The sequence below is a fragment of the Phaethon aethereus genome (assembly GCF_964289735.1).
Source record: "Phaethon aethereus genome assembly, chromosome: 9".
In the NCBI taxonomy this organism is placed as follows: domain Eukaryota; kingdom Metazoa; phylum Chordata; class Aves; order Phaethontiformes; family Phaethontidae; genus Phaethon; species Phaethon aethereus.
In genome coordinates this window covers 3,389,011-3,407,329 of record NC_138585.1, presented here as the reverse complement: position 1 = coordinate 3,407,329, position 18,319 = coordinate 3,389,011, and the positions used below count along the sequence as shown (strand labels likewise).

Genomic DNA, 18,319 nt, shown 5'->3' with positions numbered 1-18,319 from the left:
TGAAACTTCATGGATAAAGCTTATGTTGTTTGCATGCGCAGAGAAGGAAGGGAGTTACCGTTCCATGAATTTCAATGCCTATCACACTCCTCGTTCTGTGTATGTACTGTCAGTTCAGCCATCAGTTAAATACTTGGAAGAGTTGGAGGGATGCTCTGGTGGTTAAAGAAGTAGCCTGGTACTCACAAGAGCTGAGTGTGGCTTCCAGTTCTCCGTGGTGTTCTCTGTGGCTTACGTGTCTGTGCTTTTATTCCCTTTTGACAGATGTGTGTTTAGGTCTCATGGTGATGATGGTATTACACTTAAGCAAGTTCCTACCCTTGATGTATGGTACCTGCCTATCATTTTTTTCTGCATAGGCTTTTCTCCCTGTGTTTGTTCCATCCCTCTTGTGATGCAACTGCCAGCATTCTCTTCTTAGCAAGCAAAACACTGTTCTGGGGTTTTTTTATACCATATCAGTTTCCTGCCATTACCGCTTCCTTCTGTTCAGGACTCTGCTCAGCCTTCAGCTCTTCCTATCCTGACTATACACCCTACATGTTTACTTATGAGCACTACTGATTTACTTAATCCTAGAAAGTAAATGCGGATTCTAGTTCATGGGGCCTGGGAAATAATCTGTTGTTTCAAAAATGGTAGTTCAATGCTTGTAGCTTCTCTTTGGGTCTTGCTTAGGCTAGTGCTAAATCAAGGGCAGCACCCCTGGGAGTCCAACCCTGAAGGTGTCATTCGGAGTTGTTGTCGCTCTTCTGTTGAGAATGGGGAGGGGAAATGCTCCAGTGGTTTTTTAATAGCTTGTTTGCCATTGGTGCAGGCACTGACCGAGGGGGAGCGGGTGATCCCAAGCAGTGGATGGGGTATACCTGTAGTCCGAAGTCATCTTTTTTTTTTTCTTCTGTTCTCCTGCAATTTCGTTCCCTTTATGGGAAGGCTGGTTATGGTTTTTTTGTGACAAGCTGCTTATGAAAGTGATCAGTACCCCTCACCAATAACTTTAAAAGTGCGATTTCATGCATGCTGTGTACACACTCTTTACATTTATGTGTAAAAACACCCATTCTGCTTGCTGAACTGGTTTTAGTTCTGTACTTAGTTGCACATTGTGAGGGTTTTCTTCCTCTTTTTGTTGCAAAAGCAAACCTCTCTGACACCTTAGCAGAAGCAAGGAAGCAGCTGTTGGTTTTTCGTCTGTAACTCTTTTGTGTATTGCTTTTTTTTTCCCCTGACCCCCTCCTTGCCAGGGTTCTGCAGTGCTCCAGGCAGCGAGTTTTGAAGCAGGATGGGAAAAAGACGCTGTGTTCCTCCACTTGAGCCCAAGCTGGCAGCTGGCTGTTGTGGGGTAAAGAAGCCCAAATTGTCTGGGAGTGGAACGCACAGTCATGGGAATCAGGCCACAACTGTACCAGGCTCCAGTTCAGGTCCTCTTCAGAACCACCAGCATACAGATGGGAATAATGGAAGGGAGAACGTATCTGACTTGACTTTGGGCCCAGGAAATTCCCCAATTACTCGAATGAATCCCACTTCAGGAGCTTTGAGCCCACTTACTCGGCCCAATGGAACTGCCAACAGCACCAAGAACCTGGTGGTGACAGCGGAGATGTGCTGCTACTGCTTTGATGTACTCTACTGTCATCTCTATGGTTTCCCTCAGCCACGACTTCCTCGATTTACCAATGACCCCTAGTGAGTAAATCCGTGTGCGGGAGGAAAGCTGAGAAACCAGCACCCAGAGCTGTGGTTTGATTGGGGAGGGATGAAGGGTTTCCTCTGGGGAATGGGAAAACTGGTATGCAGTGCAGAAGGGGGGCATTCTGCTGCTTGCTTTGTCTACCAGAAACAAAAAATTATGTGTTCTAAGTGCACAAAAGAGTGAAAATGTTCTGTTACGTTAGTTGGTGGAGATGGAGTTTTGAAGAGCAGCCTTCAAGGGACACCGTGCTTAGCTCTACAGAAAGAGCGCTAGGCAAAACATGAGGAAGTGTGGTGCTTCTTCAGCTCACAATCTGATGTGTTGCGTGAGACGTAGCATACTTTATCAAGGAGTGCAAACCCGCTTCATGATAACGTTCTGTTAAAGTTTGCTCCCTTCTTTGTAAATGGATTCCTCTGAAAAGAATTAACTGGACTGTGCCTCCCATAAAATTGTACAAAAAGAATGAGTGAAACTGAAATTGGAGTTTTCAGAAAACAGTAAAATAGTGTCATTAATTTGAAGAGGATCCTACTTCTAATGTTAGTCACTAACTTGGCGAAGGGACAAGGGGAGAGACTTCCTTCTGTGAAGCAAATGGAAAGGCAATAAAGTAAGAAGTTGAAACAAGTTCATGGCTCATCCCAAAACAAATGCTAAGTTGGTCAGAATTGGACAAGGACACTCACAAGGGTTTTCAGCTGTACAAGTTAATGAGTTTAGCAGGGAGGGGAACTAAACTTTTGCCAGTTGTGGAACTGAAAAACTGCATTACGGAGATGGTGCTAGTTGGGCAATACGGGGAGAAATGGTGAGTTCACTATCAAGGACGATAACAAGGTTAAGAAGAAAGGAGGTCTGTATGAGAAGTGGTGAGGAGAAGGATTTATGAAGGTACTTTGGTGAGGTTTAGCTAATCTTTATCTGAAGGTTGAATGCGTAGGTGTGGAAATGTTAATGTTGTTAAAATGTTTGGTGGAAGAATTATATGGGGAAGATCAATGACGGATACATCTTCTGACACTCCTCCAGGGGCCACCTCCAGAACAATAAATAAAATAAAAAGTTGTTGCCATCCTTAATTTAATGAATTTTAAATTGATGTAAAGGAACAATAGCTTAAACAGGTCAGGGACTTTTTCTGTGTATTGAATGTCTCCCCACCTTATTGGCTGTCAGTGTAGATGTAGGTTGTGCATCCAGGCAGTTATTATCCAAGCAGGATTATGGATACATGTTCTGAATGTTGCTGCAGACTAAGCTGTTTAATATTGTAAATACAAGTGAATGGAGAAATACTCTGGACTAGAGTATAGAATGGTTCCAGGGACTCCCCAGGTGGAAATATTTCTGTTGGTATTGTTCGTACCTAAGCTAAGTAGGTTCCTTTTAGGAAATGATGCGTTAGTCTGCTTATTATTTTGTCACTTGAAATGCAAAGGGGTTTGTTGTTATTTTGTCCTTAAGTCAAGAAGAGAGATTATTGTATACAGATTCATTATTGTGACGTTAAAGGAGATTTCTGGCTGGATTTTGTTGCTGTTTCTGTTGACTAGTTTCAAAAAAGGCATTCATTCAGGGATCTCAGCTGTTTGAATTTTATGCCCAAATTTAAAAAGTTAAAAATCATTCGTTGGGCATTTCTGTGCTGATAATTTACAAGTCTTTCAGATCAGCACTCCAAAGCAAAACCAGCTCTTCTCTTTTCTTCCCCTCCGGGCAAATGCCTACCTGAATTTTCTTGCGTTTCATCAGTTACGCTGTTGCTTCTAGCAAATAGTTGTGGGTACCCCAGGGAAAAACATGGGGTTTGCTCTCTTGTAGAGCACCACACAGCAATGATCTGTCACACTTGAGCCGGTAATGTAATGAACTTCAAGCCAAATGTTATCAAACATGGGAGTGAGCAAAGTGACAACACATAAATAAATTGCATTGTTGTCCTTTGTAACATAAATAATATTGATGTAAAAGATTTTTGAACAAAACAAAGATATATACCAGAAGTCTCTCTGGACAGACAGAAATGAGACTGTTGATGGAAGGAACAGAAAGATGCACAGTTTTGTCCTGACCTATTTCTCAGATAACAGATCTTTTACGTTGGTGCTGAACCCTCAAGTAAAGATAGACCTAGGCGGGAAGATCAGGATTCTGCATAAACAGGTGATAACATAAATGTTACAGGGTTATGACTGGAAAATTACCATGAATTCCAGTTATCAGCTTGAGAGGATGTGCACATGAACAACAATCTTGATAGGAATTATGGAGCGAGTAGATACCTAAGGAGTAAGGGAACCTTACGTACCTGTTAGCAATGACATTCACAAATCAATGTAGAGAAGGTGGCATTGCAAGACTCGTAGTTATGTCCAAATTAACTTGGTAAATGAAGAAAATACCCCCTTTGCTATTCAGGTTACTGAAACCATTACAATTTTGAACCTGTACGGCATGGAACTAGTTAATTGGTTACTTGTTCCACTTTCGTACTTAAGTCTTTGATTTTTTTTTTTTTTTTAATAGTAGGTATTACAAACTGGTACTAAAACTACACCATGCAAGTTTCTAGTTGCCATGCAAGACAAATAATAAGATACTTGCATCACAAAATCTGTAGAACAGATTTTTTTCCAAGTACAGGCTAAATTCTCATTTGAACAACCTATGTTTTGCTACTTTAAGATTCCAATTGTAGTTGCAATTGGAGAAGCTAGTTTTCAGTTGCTGAAATTCCCCTCTCCTCAGCCTAGGAAACTCTCATCAAACATACCTAAGTAGGATATTGTGGCTGGGGGAAGAATGGTTGCCATAATCTGTTCAGGATATGACCGGAAAGTACTGGTAAGTGATCTTGGGTGAACATGGGCAAAAGCTTGTTGTGACTTTTCTCAGTACGTCTGGGAAATACACTTTTCAAGGAGGGGCTATGGAACAATTGACTTATTGTCAGCTGCACCTGCAGTTTGCTGGGAGGATTTATTCTTTGGATACAGAAACAATTTCTACAGTAAAAAACTTTATAATAGCGAAATTTTACATACTTGTACAAAACCATATCTTTTTTTTTTTTATGCCTCAGTTTTTATGACCACAGTGAAAAATTGTTTAAAATGTGCTTTCAGATATTTTAAAATATGGCAGCCTTCTGAATGTAATTATCCTGTCCTTTCTGGTAATATCTCTTCTATTATAGACACAGAAAGCTGTGTCACAGCTCAGTGGAAACTTTTTTTTTTTTTTTTTTTTTTTTTTTTGAAGGGGAAAGAGGTGAATTGGAAATATGAACCTGTAATTTGAATCAAAGAAGAGAAGGAACTTAGATTTGTATTCAGTGATGTTTTTCATTTTCTCCCTTCCCTTTTCTGTTTGGGGTGTCGTGGGCTAAGGAATGGTTTCAGAACTTTAATTAGATTAAGATAAATTTCCACTGATCTTGTGACCGTAAAGTTTCTCAGAAATCTCCTCTGTAAGTTAAGTATCTTTTTTTGTAAGCTTTCTAATGTATTATTTTATGCTCCATTTCTGTTTTCTGTTTCAACATATGGTAGCTAGATGAAAATGTAGAGGAATGATATCCTGAAAGTGCCTTGAAGTGTTGTTGGAAAACTAGAACAGTAAATCCTCTGTCTTGGTCAAGCACCCATAAGGTGGCTGATGGTGGTGGAAGAATGTTTGTGCTTCCTCTGTGGGCAAAGTACTTCAGAAAAATTATCACTTAAAGGCTGTTTGCTATTTTAGGTAGTACCTCTGCCATTGGTCACAGCTGGTAACTGGATCCTGAATGATGGATTTATACTGTGCTGGAGTTTTTTAATCCCATTGTTGCTCTGAGGAACATCACTGGACATTGTTTCTTTACTACAATTTAAATAATGTTCCAACTACTTAGACATAAGCAGCTCTGTCGTCTGTATTTGAGAAATCATCCACACTTTGTTGTCCAAACAGAATCCTTTCATATTTTTTGAAAGGTTTGCTGCAAAAATATATTGCTTACAAGAGCTTCAAGTGTTTGAGGAAAGTGTTTGCACTCTGATGTAGAATTAGTTACTCTGTTTTCATGTTTTAGAACTCCTGAAAATGTTTTTTAATTTCAGAAAATTATTTTCTTAACACTGCATGTTTTCCATCATATTACCTTTTAAAGTTTAGTAGAAATCCATAGACTGATGTTTGGAATCACTAATGACTTTCTCATTTATGCTTGGGTTTGAAGTGACCATATCTTGTATTGGGTGCTCTGTAATCTGAAAAAGTAAGATCAGTCATCCTGTTTTTATAATTAGATCAGCATCGTCAGTTGCCTCGCAAAATTTTCCAGATGTTTAGACATTCTTGTATAGCTGCAGCCACCACTGTTCTTTCTTTACTGTTTCTCTCTACAGGTGTTTGCAACTTCAGTCACTTCTGTAGAAATGAACTTTTTGCATTTAATATTCGCAGTCGTCTTTACCTGTTTACCTCTTCATAGAGCTCTTCTGAATACTTCTGAATACTTCTGAACTTGCTTTTTGGGGCTTAATCATGGCTTCCAGTTTAACAGATTGAAATGAGCCTCCTGAATTTGAGAATCTACTGTTATGCCTGTAGATTCATGACAGTAGACAGGGAAAATGGAAATCCATATGATATTTGAGTAGGAACAATATAGTGATTTAGATATGTGTTCAACAGGAGAGACTGTGTAAATATAATTCAAATGTAAGGTAAGCAAAGGATGTGAACATAAACTGTTTCAGCCCTAGGGATGGACACAGAAGTCAGATCCTCATGGAAATAACAGGAAAAAAAACACTAAGCTTGCTTTTTAGCCCTTAAAAAAAAAAAAAAAGCTTTTATTGCAAACCTGAATTATAGATGGTTTGTTGAATGCTTGGGGATCTTTCAGATTCAATGGTACGATAAATAAGTAATCTTATTTTCCTCACCTATATTAATTTTTGTATGGCTTGTCATGTAAACTAGTGGATGCTACTAAGTGAGACCGTTACTCACAGAGATAATCAGTGGGGTCAAATAACGTCATCACTCATTAGAAGACAGTGCAGAGTCTGTCCAGGAAGGTGTCAGTGGGGAGCTTAAAGAGTACTGGTGGAGAGAAAGGAGTATGCCGAAAAGGTGGGGGGCGATGTTGGGTTTGCATTTGGGGGTGGGTTTTTATTATTGCTAGATAGCCGGTGAGAAAATATGCCTATTGGGGTTTATTAGAGGGAGAGAAAGCAAGTGCATGCATACGTGCTCTTCTACACCTTGTTGGGCTCCTCTTAGCAACCAAGTATCTCTAGAGGCTGCAGTATTTCTCTTTTTTGCCTTTTCAGTCCACTCTTTGTGACGTGGAAGACGGGGCGAGACAAGCGGCTTCGTGGCTGCATTGGGACCTTTTCAGCCATGAATCTTCACTCAGGACTCAGGGAATACACATTAACCAGGTAATTATGTTGAAAATGAAATAAATCTGGAATTAGTTTAATTTGCTGAAGATCTGTAAGGATTCAAGGTTAGGATGTTGGATCAGCATAGTTCAATTTAATATGCTTGACAATAAAATGAACCTGAGAGATGTATGATAGTTAGGGTAAGGTAATATAACAGAATTTGTTGGAACATCTTTGCAACAGATGAATTTTGGTTCACGTTTTAAGGCTAATGTTGAATCTATCTTGCGTACTAACAGTTTTGACAGCTTACGTAGCACATCATTTCTTTTCAGCGGTGGGAAGCGGAGGACAACATCAGGAACCTTGCACTAGTGTGTGTGTATTACAGTTCATTAGATTAGGAAGAGATCCAAATCCCTTTCTCTGCAGTAGCAAAGAGAAACCTGTTTCATGGAGGCATAATCAAAAAGGGAATAACTGAGCATCTGACACTTTAATTTGGTGCTTGTATTAGGCAATATATCTTGTCTTTCCTATAGTGCACTTAAGGACAGCCGATTTCCCCCCCTGACCCGCGAGGAGCTGCCCAAACTCTTCTGCTCTGTCTCCCTCCTCACCAACTTTGAGGATGCCAGTGACTACCTGGACTGGGAGGTGAGAACAGGTGCATTTGGAACTCTGCATCTCTCTCTCGTTCCATTCGGGTTCGGGTTAGTACATGGTGATGTGTCTCCTTCGTTACAGGGATGTATGGGTATTGAAACTGGGAATAGAAGAAAAGGGGCTGGAAAAATAGAAGGGAGGAAGAGGATGGGCTAGCAGTGTGCTTTTGCTTGGGAGGCGATCTGAATGAGAATGAGAGAGACGTGACAGTGTTTTATGGATTTGGCCCAATAGGAGATAGGTGTAAATACATGTGTAAAAACCTTGACATTATTTTGATGCTGTGAATAGAAACAGGGAATAAAAAGTAGTTAAGACCAAGGGTATTAATCATTTTTAGGACCTTGTACTTGGAAGTGTATTTCGTTCAAGAAGGATTAAATAGACTTCGTGGTTGGGCTATTTTAGGCATGATTCTTGTGTAGAGATCTTGTCTTTCTTGCCCAACATAAGAGATGGAAAACTGTCAGACTTCTGACAAGACTTACTTCAGGAGAAGTGGCAGGGAGACTGGTTAGGCTCATCTGGGAAAGGTGGCAGAGGTCCTTCAAGCTGCTAAGGGAGCTGCTTGTGAGACCTGCCTGGCGAGGACAGTGAGTGGAGAAGAGAATGTCCTTATCTAGGCAAAAGCCAAAGTGGCCACTGAGAGAGAGAGAGAGAGATACACAGTGTTGTGGGAAGGACGGCTCGATCATGGACTCGGTGCTAGCAAACACCTTTTATTTGGCTATTCATTTCCATCTATAGGTTGGGATCCATGGGATCAGAATAGAGTTCATCAATGAGAAAGGTGTGAAACGCACAGCCACGTATTTACCTGAGGTTGCTAAGGAACAAGGTGGGTTTGAGATGACAGCCAAACATGTCAACACATTGTGTCACAGAATTGGGTAACATAAATCTATGGATTTTGGGTTTGGATTGCAATGCTGTCCTCATAGTAGTGTCATGGAGCCACCAGGCTTAATCTGGATAACTGACACTTGATACAGCTGCTGGGTTTTCATCTGGCCTTTCTCTCATCCCACATCTGTGCACAGTTGTATACTAGCATAAAAATGTTTTAGGGCTTAAGATATAGAGGATCTCAAAGTATGGATCTTCCAGCTACATTCAGCATTGCATCTTTCCTCTTCTATGTTTCTCCCACCAACTAGGATAACTGCAGGCTGCACAGCACCAACAGGAGAGTCCCTTTCCTCCTCATTCTTGCTAAAGTAGCATCCTTCAGATGAGGGCAGGAAACAGGGCCCCTCTGGAGCACACTTCCCACTCAAATATAGTAGCGGTCACCATGGTAACTGCTCAAAATATTGCCTCCTTTCCTCCACCTAGCAGAGTGGAGTGGTCGCATCCTCCTGGCTCTGGGGCAAAAGACTAAGGTAGGAATTTTAACTCTGATCTCTCACATAGCAGTGCACTGTGCTATCACTAGAGCATCAGGTTCATCCCAGTTTGTCTGTGTAAGGAGCTAAGTATTATCTGATTTTAAGGTTTAGAGAGATAAACTTGAGTGCCACGTGATAAAACAGTTGGGGGTCCCTGCAACAGAAGCAAGGCACAGACCTTTGTAAGAAGAGAGGTCATATGGAAAATGGAATTACTGTTTTATAGACCAGTTCCAATACAAGTTAAAAGGAGTTGGCATGTGCAGATAGTGTGCATGCCTAAGACCATGTATGTCCAGTTCAACACTGGTATTTCTAAAGCTCAGAGTTTCCTGTTCAGTTGTTTGCTTTTCCAGAGGCCTTTTAATGCTTATCTTTTTGAAACATAATTTTTATATTGAAAAATTTCCCTTGCTTCTATTTTTCAACAGACTGGGATCAGATCCAGACCATAGACTCCTTACTCAGGAAAGGTGGCTTTAAGGCTCCGATTACCAATGATTTTAGGAAAACAATTAAACTCACCAGGTAAGTCAATATATTTGTCGTCTTTTAATTTTACTTTATAGTGTTTTGTGGGTAATTTAAAGTATTTCTGCTTGACGTAAGTGTTCATGCCTCTTTCAGATGAGAGATGGAGTCTGAAAGACAAAATCATAAATGCCATGTGTTAGGCATATAATGTGCACAGAATGAAGTGCAGTGTTTGGTCCATGGAGGATTGCAGTTAGCATTTTCTAAGAGAAGTGCCACTGGTTTTAGTATTATCATCCACATGAAGGATCAAAAGAAGCAGAAGCTTTGAAAGTTAAAAAGGTTGAATTTTCTGTATCTTTACAATGGACTCCCACCTCTCAGTGTGCTTGTCTGTGGATGGTGTAGCTATTTGGAGGTGACAGCTGTCTTAAAACCAAACCACACTCAAATTTGGCTGGTTTTCGGAATTTGCTTGCTTTTCTATACCCCCAGCTGTCCTATTGGTTTCAGCTCTCTTTATGTTAGAAAAATTGGGACATTCTGGTTTTGTATAGAAACACTGTAATTTATCAGGTCGTTCCTTACCTCTGGAGAAATGAGGTGGGTGTGCAGGGGTATTTTTAACAGGAGAGAAAGGGATAAGGGTTTTCATGAAAATCTAGCGTAACGTGAACTTAGTGCAAATCACGACCACTTTGAAGTTATCTGTTGGGTAGCATGCATTAGAAGCACCTGGAAATCTCTGGTCTCTCAGAAGGGACTTCATGTTTTATGAACCCTGATTGTACAACTTGGACTAAGTCACGTATGTGCTATAATAAACCTTCCTTTACCCAACTCTCCATCATTTTCTTTCACTAGCCTTTCAAATGTGACGATAACCATGAAAGTAATATAAGTGAAATACTGGTTGCTTAATCTCTGAAATGGAGTCTTCTTCCAGCAAACTTTTGATGCCCTTTTTTTGTTTTCCACAGCACATGGGTAAAAAGAATAGAAATTGATGAATTGATGATTTGTTTCCTGTGTGCTACTTCAGGAGTCCCCTTAATTATGATTGCCTTGAATAGGGCTCAACTTTTGGGACACTGAAGCTAATTCAAGCTTAGATGGGTTATTTGGACTACTGCATGAGGCAACATCAAGTAGTTTTTGAAGTTAGTGGGTCATTATTGCCTGTGAGCTAAAAGCTGACCCGGGGTGAATGTTTTTATGTCTAGTCCCTTCATATTGCATAGTCTGTTTACATTATTTTTTTCTTACACTGTTCCCATAGGTACCGCAGCGAGAAGGTGACAATCAGTTATGCAGAGTACATGGCTTCCCGTCAGCATTGTTTCCAGAATGGCACTCTTCATGCCCCCCCCCTCTACAATCATTACTCCTGACACACGGCTGCATGACCAGTCCCACTCCCCGGTTGCTGCCAACGGCTACGACATCATTGGGGCAGATGCCTCCTCTTCCTGGTCCAGTTACTTCTACTACTGCACCATTTTATGATGCTAGCTTCCGTTGCCAAGTCTGCCTTCCAGCTGACCTGGGGGGAGGATGAGAGCATGACAGAACTTCAGGGGCCCAAGCCTTATCTCAGCCTTCCCTCCGAACGGGGGTTCAGTTGGATTGGGGCTCCATGCCTGCGAACTGTCGTGAGGTGCAGAAGAGCTCTAGGAGTGAAAGTGCCACGTCGGACTGATCTGTTCGTGTGTGTTACCAACACTCCGGAAACTTGAGTTGTTCGTTATGGAAGCCCCCCAGATCAAGTAGGAGCATTCCCCTGGCAGCCTGGGCAACGGAGTCCAACAAAACAGTTTTTAGGTTCTTTTTAATTTTTTTTAACCTCTGGTATCTGTTGTGTACCAAGAGCTGATTGCAGTCCCCACACATCACAGGCGGACAGTATGATATTGGAGAGGGTTGAATATCTGGGTAGCACCCCATCCTCACGGACAGAAAACACTGAAAGATGTGAAAAACCTTTGGATGATATTGCAGATTAATCCATTATTTAAATAAAACCTAGAAGGCTTTAATTATCAGATCCCACTGTAGGTTGGATTCTCTAGAAATCCTCTTGGTTTACAGTCGTTGGGGGTTTTAGAGTGCTTTGTAATGTAGCCTGCTATGAAGTAGAACGCTGTTATGTCTGTAAGAGAGCAACATGGCACATGCTATGTATGCGAAAGACAAGGTACTTGAGTGTCCCTGGACAGTCTTCTCTGTTACAACCCAGTTTTGTGTCCAAACATTTGTAACGGAGCCTGATTGGATTAGGGATTGGGGGGTGGGGGAGTTGCAGGGCATGTAGTCATACAAGTGAGACTAGTGACTGAAATTTGTTTTAACTTAAGCTAACAGTCTCGGGGACCTTCCTTTTGATAGGACAGCCACTTTCTCTGGTGTGACTATTGATCTTCAGAACTGTGAGTATTCCAGTTTATAGCAGGTCTATGAAATAGAGCGGTGTAGTTTCACTGGTAAGCTATTATCTTACACAGTTTAGTCATTACCACATCAAGGCAATGAGTGGAGACTTGTATTACCCAAACTGTGTGAAACTTATGTGCATTCTGTATTTCTTCTCCCATCATTGATGATTACAAGAAATACTCTGTTACTCTGCAGTGTCATTGAGGGATGTCATAAACTTTCAATTACGACACTCTCTCGATGAAGTCACTGGACTTCAAAATATAATTTTGAGGGTTTTGTTTCGTTTTCCAAGTTTCTGGAGGGTAAACAATGATCAGGAAAGAAAATACAAGTGCATAGCAGAGTAATGGCTATTTGGTTGCATATATCTCTAAAGCTTGCTTGTGTGTGGTAATGATGGCTTTTAAACTGGCTGGTGTTTCAAGCCTGAAATTCTCTCCTGGCATGACAGGGAATAGGGCTGGTAGAAAGCTCAGAACTGCATGCTGCTGCTCCTTCTGGTCCTAGAGAAGCAGACAGAATTGTGCAGTTTTGCTTCATGTTGGGGCAACGTTCTTCTGCTGGAGGAGAGACGTGAGGGAAAGGAGGGGGTCGTCTTCTGGATAACGGTGCAATATCGACCCAGCTTTCCTCCTGTACTGGGTCATCCTTATAAATTGCCACTTTTCCCTTGTGATGTTGTTGAAAAGCAATTGAAGATTAAGGGATTGTTCCATGATTTCCTGCTGCTGAGAATAAATCGGTCTTGTTACAAACTCGAGTGGTTTGTAATTACTCTCCCAGGTGCCGTGTAGTGATGGGGGAGGGTGGAGTCAGCTCTGGACATACCATTCACCTCTCGGCTGTCAAACAGTATGATACATAGGGCTACACTCATTACTGTTCAAGTGTTCTATGTTAGAATTTAATTTCTAAAAGGTTTAAAAAAGGCAAAAAAATGGTGCTAAAACTTCACCCCTGAGCACGCTCAGTGAGACTGGTCATGCAGGCATATAGTGCCAGGCTTTTCAACAATATTCTTTCTTTTTCAAATGTTTGCCCTGTTCTGTGTCTTCAACAGTGTATAGTGTTTTCCTGATTTCATTTTATTTGAATAAGGGATGACTAAGGGGTTGGGGTGGGGAGGGTTAGCTGTCATTTTTAAAGAACAGAATTTTAGGATTGAGTGACTTGGTTGGTTTAAGCCTGAAGTGGGCTAGATGGTTTGGGACTGGGGAAGCTTTATCCTCTCCCACTTCCGTTGCCCCACACAGTCTGTTTAAAAAAACAAAAATGCCTCTGAGTATGTACTGTGTTCTTGTCTTGTTGCAGTGAGAAGAGAAGCTAGCAAATCAGAAACACTGGTCTGCTGCCTAAGAAACAGGCCCTCTCAGATTTAGTCCCGTAAAGGTCCAGCTAAAAAATCAGTTGAAAATTGTGTCAATAGTTAAGTTAGCTCAGAAGAATGTATAAGGACAGGTGGTCTCAGGAAATAATCCCATTTCTAGATCATTACATGGCAGCTATGCATAAGGATGAAAGAGGTGAACTAGGAACAAAATGTACTTTGAGTTGCCTCAAGATGGAGGCGACCAAAATCAATGACCAATTGATGTAAGAATTTCTCCGTGGTTACTTGGGTGGGACAGCAGGTTAGAACTGCTCCTCCTAAAGCAACCATTACCTGGTTTGATCTGGATTTAACTCATCCTTAGAAGCAAGTGCCTTTTGGTCTAGAAGGGCTTATTCTCATGACAGCCACAACTGAGAAATAATCTCACTGCAATTATGAATTGTCTTTGTTTTACAGTAACTACAGGAGAATGTCTTTGATCACTGGAGTCTGTCAGTGTTGAAATGTTTCCACTGTGAGGTTCTTAATTTTTTATTTTTCATAATGTTCAATGGTCAATCTCAACTGAGGCCATTTCAGTTTGGGAATGTTTTATGGTCAAAATATCACATATCTACAATTTATCAGAAAAAAAAAACAGTAAGAAAATCTAAGAGTTCATTTTAACTTTTGCACAGAATAATTTGTTTTCATAGTACATTAACAAACATCTGCAATCTTCACTGACTATTAGTGCTGTTTTCTGTTTGTATTCTGGAAACTACATGTTGTTTTGTTGGGTTTTTTGGGTTAATTTATTTCCTTAAAGCAGATGACCTCTTTTGACCTTCAGTGCAGAGATGTCAGACCAATTCTTTGTATTACACTTGGTTGCCTCCTACCTATATAATAACTTCTGAGTGTAAATAATTGAACTCTATCCTCTAATGAAGTATTGTAGAGAATAAATCATAATGGATAAAGATTATTTGTACTGTCCTCTTTATATGGTTTCTCTCAGCCTCTATGTGAGATAAGATGAAATCGTTCTCATCTAGAAAGATGAACAATATACTACATTTATGAATACCAAACCTCTAAATTCCATTAAATGTTCAGAACCAGGGAGGTTGCCAGAATGGGATGATAGCTGTGTGGAAGCGTAGAAATAGCCAAGACAGGCTCACTAGAAGAAAGCGATGAATAGTAGGAAAATTAAAAACAAATATTACATATGTTTCATTAATAATGGCATAGCAAAGTATCTTTGTATCCTGAAATAATGTTTGCTTGACAAGAACTCCCTATTAGTTGTCATGATGATGAAATATATGAAGTACATACATACAGAATTCTATATCATACTGAAAATCCTGAATTTGTAAATCTGGCTTAAACTAACAAAATTGGTCTGTGTTTTTTTGTCTTTTAAAATGAGCTAATGAAAACACATTACCTGTACTTCACAGGTTGTAGTCTTCAGGTGATCTAAAAATTTTATTTCAGGAAAAAGAAACACCCATCTTTCTAGATTCTTACTAAATATTCTAATGTTTGCTTTGGGACAGGATCAAATGATCTGTATAATAGTTTTGATGTACATACCTCTGGCTTACATGGTTTTTTTTTCCCCATACACTTTCATGTTATTGCTCATTTTTTTATCTATGGCAGATGTATAGTTAAAGATCCTACATTTCCTGTTTGTGGTTCTTGGGAAGGGCAGCCCTGGGTATCAATGAAGAATAGGCATAAAAACCCCCCAAAACCTCAACCAAACCAAGAGGAAGGGTAGTTTTGACTTAAATATGCCTGAGAAGCTCATTGACGTGAGCGCAACTACAAAGCAAAAACCTATTTTCAGAAAATGTGCTTCTGGTACTAGCAAAACTAGAAAGTAAATCCCCTATGCGACATGAGGAATGGGCTGAGGAGGACTGTGGCTAACATGATTTCCAGGTGCCTCATTGTAAATTCTGAAGTTAACCATGTAACTAGCATCCACTGTTGTCATGTGCCCAGGTAAGTTATCCTCAGCTTCTTTGTTGGCTAGAATACAGTGACTTGTTTGTATATTTTTATAGCATGTTTTTCCTTACTTGATTTTTTTGGTTTCAGATTGAATCAGTCAGACATAGAATCTTTGTCCGGTGTCTTTCATCAGATGTTCTTTCATGCATGTTGCTTTCTGTAACTTCAGTAACACTCAGCAGCTCACAATGAAGATAAGACCAAGTAGAAGGGTGCACATCTGACTGCACACTGAAATAGTTCAATACAGACTAAATATTCTCCAGAAAACACTTTCTTCTGGTTTTACTTCTCTTTGAAATAAGAAAATAAATGAGTTAAGTCATTTCCTTCTAAAAATAAAGGAAAGGTTGGGAGAAACTTCTACAAAATACTTCAAAGGAAGAGTAACTTGAGTATTGTTATTCTAAACACAAAAAGAATTTTATTTTGGGTCAAAATTTATATTATAAGCTACCTAATTGTGATTGAGAAATGCCACTTCTTGAAGAAAAATTAAAACCAGAACACTTTCCCATGCAACTCAATAAATTAATATTTATACTGACCTATGTATTACGATCTAGAATTGCTCTCAAACTGTATTGTAGTACATGGAGCAGCAAGATAGAAAAGTTCCTGAACTGTTTTTGCTACAATCTGGGAAAAGATGACCTGTGAATATGTTTGATGATCACTCCCAAAAAACCAGCCCAGAAGACTATTGTTAACATGTTTCTCAAAACAAGTATGTAACTCTACAAATTGACCAATATCCAGATTATTGAACCATAACTGTTTTCCTTTTTTATAGTCAGCTAGACTACTCTTACAATCAGATGAATTCTGACATAAATTATGTATTATACAACCAGTTGATACTATGTTTAGATGTCATTATGTATGTATTTAAAAACTTAGCAGACCAAGCAAGAGCCAGTTTTGCATTCAGAGGCTTACTACCACTTTATTACCGGGTATTAATATAACTTTTTATTGCTCATGTGTGTTCGTTCATTACAGTTTTGGATATATAATTTTAAATGGAGTAAAAATAAATAAAGGTAAAATGGTATGAAAACCTAAAACTGAAGAGTTATTCTTTAAGCACACAGATGAAGAAGCGTGCATGTCTAGTGCACTGATAGCTATTATGGCACATGGTGTTCTGAGTGGGTGATGTTATCTCCACAAGGATCTACTCCTATCACATGCTAAAAATGTTGATGACAATGAAAAGAGATTAAGGTTTCAATATCCTAATCTTATCACACTTAATCCATTCAAAACTCTGAATTTTTAAGCTGGGGCTTTTGACACTCCACACAAAATACATAATTACTGCTAGAAAGATTAAAAACTGCTAGGAAGATAGCATTTCCTCTGCTGGCGAATTAGAAGGACAGATTATTACAAAATATGGTTATACTAATAATGGAACATCCTTGTTGTTTGTTCTTTCTACATTAAATTAAACACATATTTAGCTAAGTTTTTTTTTTAAGATCTGTGTTGGTGCAATTAGTTGTTACTGGATCTGTTTTTAAACTGTGGCAATGTAGAAATTACCATAGTAGGTCTGTCCTAATCCACTACCTAATAACATGTCTCCAGCAAAGGTCAATGCTTTTTGCCCTGGAATATGGAATACTAGAGGTTCTGTTCATGATAGATTACACTTGGCCAAGTCTTTGTTTGTTTGTTTGTTTGTTTGTTTTAATCAGTTCGTTTTAGGATACGACCAGTAAATATGCCTGAAACTTCCTATAGTAATTCAATTTATTTTGATCTAGGTCATCTTCCTTTGTTATGCATGTTTTGCAATCAAATTGATAAATGCTGGAACAGTCATTAGTGAGGAAGAAGCCAGTGCATTTTAAAAACATCAAAGAAAAAGCCAGGTACTCTGTTATGTTTGGTTTGTTGCAGTAGCTGAACAATATTTACTGTGGGTTTGTGTGTATTTTTAAAATTCTTTTAAAAAAGGGAGGGGGGAGCAGGTTCCATTCTGGAATATTCTTATTTGATTCTTGAGACATCAGTGATAATGAACCTTTATCTTTCATGATAGCCTCTTTAGCTGTACCTATAAACTCTTGCAAGTATCTGGCTTTCTCTTAATTGTTTTAGGTTTTGTATACTTAAATTGAACAGATCCTTGGGGAAAAACAAAAGTGAAATTAGTAACTTAAACCTCTGCAAGCTACTTACTGCTTTGAGAATCATGGTGTTCTGAGTAGATGGGTTATTTGAGGGGCCATCAGGATTCAAAGTGATTTTAAATGCTTCTCTCATCAATCTGGCACGGATTTCCTTGTTTTCTTGTAAATCTAACTGAAATTGTTTAATTTGCCAGATGTTCCCCGAGATATTTTCATTCCCTCTTCCTGAATGTCTTTCTGCTTGTGCCACTTAGCAAATTAGTTTTCAATCAGTTTCTCTGCCATGCTCATTTATCCAGATAATGAATATTAAAAACCTATTATTTGACCCCTTTGTATTATTATAGTTTATTCTTCATGCGTCCCTTTTTTGCAGCAGGTAGGAAACCATTCACCTAGGCACAGATGCAAGTTCATGAGAACAGAAGTAGTTTCATCACAAATTGTCCAACAATCTATTTTTGCTTTTCTTTAAGGGTGCAGGATGACATAGTAAGGTCTGGTAAGATGATTACTTTAAGAGCCTTAGGGTGGTTAGGCACTTACATGTGATCTCTCCAGGGAAAATATGACTCCGTAAGTTATTTTGCTGGCAGTGTTCCCATGACATCGTTTTCAGCCTGCCTATGACTTTTATGGGTCTGTAGATTACTTCTGGAGAGTCTGAAAAAGTTACCTCCCTTTCAAAGTGTGTTATTTATGGTATCAACACTCATTCCTCACAGACTGAGGTACATTAATCACAGTGAGCCAGATAGATAGATAAAAATTCTGGTACAGACAGTTGCAGTTTT

The 18,319-nt window shown here is 39.4% G+C and overlaps 1 protein-coding gene across 2 annotated transcripts; it reads left to right on the top strand.

Moving 5' to 3' along the window:
* Window positions 1-573: 573 nt before the first annotated feature.
* AMMECR1L (AMMECR1 like) lies at window positions 574-10,996 on the top strand (the record flags this gene model as incomplete). Of its 2 annotated transcripts, XM_082003592.1 has the most annotated exons (6): window positions 574-1,689; window positions 7,021-7,131; window positions 7,620-7,734; window positions 8,491-8,581; window positions 9,563-9,659; window positions 10,885-10,996. In XM_082003592.1, exons 1-6 carry the CDS (start codon window positions 1,283-1,285, stop codon window positions 10,994-10,996), a joined length of 933 nt encoding a protein of 310 aa, XP_081859718.1. In that variant the 5' UTR covers window positions 574-1,282. The 2 variants fall into 2 exon arrangements, with proteins under 2 accessions (XP_081859718.1, XP_081859719.1); XM_082003593.1 differs by lacking the exon at window positions 7,021-7,131.
* Between the last annotated feature and the right edge of the window lie 7,323 nt (window positions 10,997-18,319).